This window comes from Vanellus vanellus (genome assembly GCF_965231255.1).
Source record: "Vanellus vanellus genome assembly, contig: HAP1_SCAFFOLD_1737, whole genome shotgun sequence".
Taxonomy (NCBI): Eukaryota; Metazoa; Chordata; class Aves; order Charadriiformes; family Charadriidae; genus Vanellus; species Vanellus vanellus.
Genome location: NW_028127784.1, coordinates 24,424 through 30,423, shown reverse-complemented (window position 1 = coordinate 30,423; position 6,000 = coordinate 24,424). Strand labels below are relative to the sequence as shown.

General features: G+C 72.4%; 1 protein-coding gene across 1 annotated transcript in view; it reads left to right on the top strand.

Annotated features, from left to right (window-relative positions):
- Positions 1 to 581: 581 nt before the first annotated feature.
- The window catches only part of LOC309685002 (filamin-A-like), a gene marked incomplete at its 3' end in the record, with an annotated part of 29,838 nt that continues 24,419 nt past the window's right edge, over positions 582 to 6,000 (top strand). The window contains 2 exon segments of the mRNA XM_082500823.1: positions 582 to 688; positions 3,745 to 4,162. Of these exon segments, the coding sequence (XP_082356949.1) occupies positions 3,808 to 4,162 (355 nt within the window).

Genomic DNA, 6,000 nt, shown 5'->3' with positions numbered 1-6,000 from the left:
GGTCCCTATAACACCCCCCCAATAAGGTCCCTATACCCCCCCATAGGATCCCTATAAACCCCCCCCCCTAGGGTCCCTATGACCCCCCCCATAGGATCCCTATAACCCCCCCTCCCCCCGTAGGGTCCCTATACCCCCCATAGGGTCCCTATAACACACCCCCCCCCATAGGGTCCCTATAACCCCCCCCCGTAGGGTCCCTATACCCCCATAGGGTCCCTATAACCCCCCCCCCCCCCCCCCGTAGAGTCCCTATACCCCCCATAGGGTCTCTATAACCCCCCCCCCCCCCCCCCCGTAGAGTCCCTATACCCCCCATAGGGTCTCTATAACACCCCCCCCCCCCCCCGTAGGGTCCTTATAACCCCCCCATAGGGTCCCTATAAACCCCCCCCCCCCGTAGGGTCCCTATACCCCCCATAGGGCCCTTATAACCCCCCCCATAGGGTCCCTATGACCCCCCCCACAGGGTCCCTATTCCCCCCCCCCCCCCCCCCCCCCCCCGCGGTGGGCGTGGCTCCCGCCGCCCGTTACCAATTAAGGCGCCGCGCGCGCCGCGCGCCCCCCCGGCACCCGCCACCCGCGCGGCGGCGGCGGCTCCACCGACCGCTCCCGCCACCGCCACCGGCACCGGCACCGCCCGCCGCGGCCCCGCCGGCACCGACACACCCCCGCCGGCGCCGCTCCGGTGAGCGCGGGGCTGCGGGGGTGGGGGGGGGACGCCCCGAATACGGGGGGCGGGGGGTCCGCTGAGGGAGCGCTGGGGGCGGTCGTGAGGAGAACCCCCCCCCCCCCCCTCAGTGGGGCGGGGGGACCCCGGGTTTGGGGGTCTGGGGACCCTCCGAGGGACCCGTTGGGGGTGTCGTGAGGAGAACCCCCCCCGAATGGGGCGGGGGGACCCCGCTGGGGGGGTCGGGGGACCCTCCTGTGAGGGGAGAACCGGGGGGGAACGCTTTTTCGGGAGGTCTGGGGGCCCTCTGAGGGACCCATTGGGGGTGTCCTGAGGAGAACCCCCCCCGAATGGGGCGGGGGGACCCCGCTGTGGGGTGAGAAAGGGGGGGGACCCCGGTTTTGGGGTTCTGGGGACCACCTGAGGGACCCATTGGGGGTGTCCTGAGGAGAACCCCCCCGGATGGGGCTGAGGGAGCCCTCGGTGTGGTGATAAAGGGGGGGGGGGGACCCCGTTTTTGGGGGTCTGGGAACCCTCTGATGGACCCATTGGGGGTGTCGTGAGGAACCCCCCCCGAGTGGGGTGGGGGGACCCCTCTGTGGGGTGAGAAAGGGGGGGGACCCCGGTTTTGGGGGTCGAGTGACCCTCTGAAGGAGCCCCGTGGGGTGTCATGAGGAGAACCCCCCCTGGATGGGGCGGGGGGACCCCTCTGTGGGGGGAGAACGGAGGGGGACCCCGGTTTTGGGGGGGTCTGGGGACTCTCTGAGGGACCCGTCGGGGGTGTCATGAGGAGACCCCCCCCGCATGGGGCTGGGGGAGCCCCCCGGGGGGGGCCTGTGGATCCCTCTGTGGGGGGAGAAAAGGGGGGGGGACCCCGGTTTTGGGGGGGTCTGGGGACCCTCTGAAGGAGCCCCGCGGGGTGTCATGAGGAGACCCCCCCCGAGTGGGGCTGTAGGGCCCCACTCTGTGGAGATAAAGGGGGGGGGACGTCGATTTTGGGGTCGGGGGAACCCTCTGAGGGACCCATCGGGGGTGTCGTGAGGAGAACCCCCCCGGGTGGGGTGGGGGACCCCGATTTTGGGGTTCGGGAGTCTCTCTGAGGGACCCATCGGGGGTGTTGTGATGAGAACCCCCCCGGAATGGGGCGGGGGGACCCCCCTGTGTGGGTAGAACGGAGGGGGGTCCCCTTTTTGGGGGCCCTCTGAGTGCCTGAGGGCCCCTTTGGGGACCCCTCGTTGAGACTGGGGGGGACGTGACACCCTCCCCGGGGTCCGGGGGGCCCTCCTGGACGCCCCTCTTTGGGGGGGCCCCTCTTGAGGGGGCTGAGACCCCCTCGGGGCGGGGCGGGGCAGCCCCTCATCGCCCCCCCAATTTGGGGACTGAGGGGGGAGTGGGCCGGGGGGGGTGTGGGTGTGTGTGTGTCTCCCCCCATTAGGGGACCCCCCCCAAATCTGGGGGCACCGGGGAGGGCCCAGAGAGGGGTGGTGGTACCGGGGGGGGTCCGTTTGGAGCGCTTCTGGGGGGACCCCTAAATCGGGGCCTCACAGAGGGGGTGACCGCCGGCGTGGGGGTCCCCGTGTCGGGGGGCCCCGAGGGGTCTCTCGGTGTGGGGCCCCCCCCCCAGAGTGGGGGATCTCGGGGGGGGGGGGTGCGCAGAGGGGTCCCCAGCGGGGGGTCCCCCATTTTGGGGTGTCGGGCGATCCCCAGCGGGGGTTCCCCCCCATTTTGGGGTGTCGGGGCGATCCCCCGCGGGGTGCCGCCCCCCATTTTGGGGTGCCGGGGGGTCCCCGGCGGGAGGGTCGACCCCATTTTGGGGTGCCGGGGCGATCCCCCGCGGGGGGTCCCCCCCAGTTGAGGGTGTCGGGGTGATCCCCAGCAGGGGGGTCCCCTCATTTTGGGGTGCCGGGCGATCCCCAGCGGGGGTTCCCCCCTATTTTGGGGTGTCGGGGTGATCCCCAGCAGGGGGGTCCCCTCATTTTGGGGTGCCGGGCGATCCCCAGCGGGGGTTCCCCCCTATTTTGGGGTGTCGGGGTGATCCCCAGCAGGGGGGTCCCCTCATTTTGGGGTGCCGGGCGATCCCCAGCGGGGGTTCCCCCCTATTTTGGGGTGTCGGGGTGATCCCCAGCAGGGGGGTCCCCTCATTTTGGGGTGTCAGGGCGATCCCCAGCGGGAGGGTCGACCCCATTTTGGGGTGCCGGGGCGATCCCCAGCGGGGGGTGCCCCCTCATTTTGGGGTGCCGGGCGATCCCCAGCAGAGGGTCCCCTCATTTTGGGGTGTCGGGGTGATCCCCAGCGGGGTTCCCCCCAGTTTAGGGTGTCGGGCGATCCCCAGCGGGGGGGTGCCCCCCATTTTGGGGTGCCGGGGCGATCCCCCGCGGCGTGCCGCCCCCCATTTTGGGGTGTCGGGCGATCCCCAGTGGGAGGGTCGACCCCATTTTGGGGTGTCGGGGTGATCCCCAGCGGGGGGGTCGACCCCATTTTGGGGTGCCGGGGCGATCCCCCGCGGCGTGCCGCCCCCCATTTTGGGGTGCCGGGGCGATCCCCAGCAGAGGGTCCCCCCATTTTGGGGTGCCGGGGCGGTCCCCCCCGGGGTGCCGCCCCCCATTTTGGGGTGCCGGGGCGATCCCCAGCGGGGTTCCCCCCCATTTTGGGGTGCCGGGGCGATCCCCCGCGGGGTGCCGTCCCCCATTTTGGGGTGCCGGGGTGATCCCCAGCGGGGGGTGCCCCTCATTTTGGGGTGCCGAGGCGATCCCCAGCAGAGGGTCCCCTCATTTTGGGGTGTCGGGGTGATCCCCAGCGGGGTTCCCCCCAGTTTAGGGCGTCGGGCGATCCCCAGCGGGGGGGTGCCCCCCATTTTGGGGTGCCGGGGCGATCCCCAGCGGGGCTGCCCCCCATTTTGGGGTGCCGGGGCGGTCCCCCGCGGGGTGCCATCCCCCATTTTGGGGTGTCGGGGTGATCCCCAGCGGGGTTCCCCCCAGTTTAGGGTGTCGGGCGATCCCCCGCGGGGTGCCGCCCCCCATTTTGGGGTGCCGGGGTCCCCCCGGCCGCCCCCGCTGACGCCCCCCCCCCCGCAGGTGCCGCCCCCTCCCCGCCCCGGCGCAGGCGCGGCCCCGCCCCGCCGCCCCCCCGCGATAGGGATGAGCGCGGCCGTCCGCCCGCGGGCGCAGGAGGCGTCGTCCCGCGGCGAGGCGGACGGGGAGATGCCGGCCACCGAGAAGGACCTGGCGGAGGACGCGCCCTGGAAGCGGATCCAGCAGAACACCTTCACCCGCTGGTGCAACGAGCACCTCAAGTGCGTGCAGAAGCGGGTGGGCAACCTGCAGACCGACCTGGGCGACGGGCTGCGGCTGATCGCGCTGCTGGAGGTGCTCAGCCAGAAGAAGATGGGCCGCAAGTACAACGCCCGCCCCACCTTCCGCCAGATGCAGCTGGAGAACGTCTCGGTGGCCCTCGAGTTCCTCGAGAGGGAGAACATCAAGCTGGTCTCCATCGGTGAGGAGGGGGCAGCGCCCTGCGCGGAGCTGGCGGGTGGGGGGGCTCCCCCCGCTCCCCGTCGCTGTAGAGGGGCTTTGGAGAGGTGTCCCCCCGATCGCCATCGCTGTAGGGGGCCCTTGGGGAGCCCCCTCGATCCCCATCACTATAGGGGGCCCTTGGGGAGCCCCCCCGCTCCCCATCGCTGTAGGGGGCCCTTGGGGAGCCCCCCCGATCCCCATCACTATAGGGGGCCCTTGGGGAGCCCCCCCGCTCCCCATCGCTGTAGGGGGCCCTTGGGGAGCCCCCCCGATCCCCATCACTATAGGGGGCCCTTGGGGAGCCCCCCCGATCCCCATCACTATAGGGGGCCCTTGGGGAGCCCCCCCACTCCCCATCGCTATAGGGGGCCCTTGGGGAGCCCCCCCCGATCGCCATCGCTGTAGGGGGCCCTTGGGGAGCCCCCCCGCTCCCCATCGCTATAGGGGGCCCTTGGGGAGCCCCCCTGATCTCCATCACTATAGGGGACCCTTGGGGAGGTGTCCCCAATCGCCATCGCTATAGGGGGCCCTTGGGAAGCCCCCCCACTCCCCATCGTTATAGAGGACCTTAGGGGAGCCCCCCCGCTCCCCATCACTATAGGGGGCCTTTGGGGAGCCCCCCCGCTCCCCATCGCTATAGAGAGGCTTTGGAGAGGTGTCCCCCCCGATCCCCATCGTTATGAGGGCCTTTGGAGACCCCCCCCCCCCATCCCCATCATCACGGAGGGCCTTTGGGGAACCCCCCCCCCGATCTCAGTCGTTATGTGGGGCTCTTGGAGAGGTCCTCCCCCCAATCCCCATCACTATGGGGGGGCCTTTGGGGAGCCACATTCCCAATCCCCATTGTTGGGGGGCCTTTGGGGTTCCCCCCAATCCCCATCGTTATGGGGAGCCTTAGGAGGGCCCCCCCGATCCCTGTCGTCATAGCGTGACTTTGGGGAGCCCCCCCGGTTGTGGGGAGCCCCCCGAGCCCTTATAGTAAGAGAGTGACTTTGGGGAGCCCCCTCCCACCGGAATGCGTTGCCCCCCTCCCTCCACGGAGCCCCCATAGCAGTGGGCTGCCTTTGGCCCCCCCCCGGGCTGCTTTGGGGACCCCCTCTCCGGAGCCCCCCCGGCGGGAGGCCTTGGCGATCCTCCCCCCTTTTGAGCCCCCCCCCCCCCCCCGCCACGAGTCCCCTTTTTGGGAGACCCCTCGTGGGGCTCCACGGAAGACACCCCACCCCCCACCCCCCAATTTTGTGGCCCCTCCCGAGCCCCTCATGGGGTCTCCCCCCCCCGGGAGCCCCTCGGTGGAGACCCCCGGTAGTGCCCTACGTGCGCCCCCCCATTCCGGCCCCCCGTATCCCCCGTTCCGGCCCCTCCCCGCCCCCTCGGCCCCATAACAAAGGCGGGGGGGGCGGGCCCGCTCCCGTCCCAGGAATGCGGGGGGGGGCGCTCGGCCGCCGGGGGGTGTCGGGGGGGTCCGGGGGACGGGCCCCGCCCTGCGGCTCCCCACATCCCGCGGGTACGGGTTGGGTTGCGGCGGCCCCGCCCGCCCGGGGCCCCGCGGGGGGCTGCGCCTTCCCCCCCCCCCCCCCCCCCCCGTCCCGCCGCGGGGAGCGCCGGGGGGTCCCCGGTGGGGCGGGGGGCGGGGGCGGGGCCGCGGGGGGCGGGGCCTCGCTGGCGCCCGAGCCCATATAAGGCCAAAAAATGCTGGAGCGGGGGGGGTGGGGCCGGGGGCGGGGCCGGGCCCCCATCCCCCACCCCGCAGCGCCTCCCGACCCCCCCCCTCCCGCGGGGCGGGGGACCCGCCGTGACGCCCCCCAACCCCCTAACGGG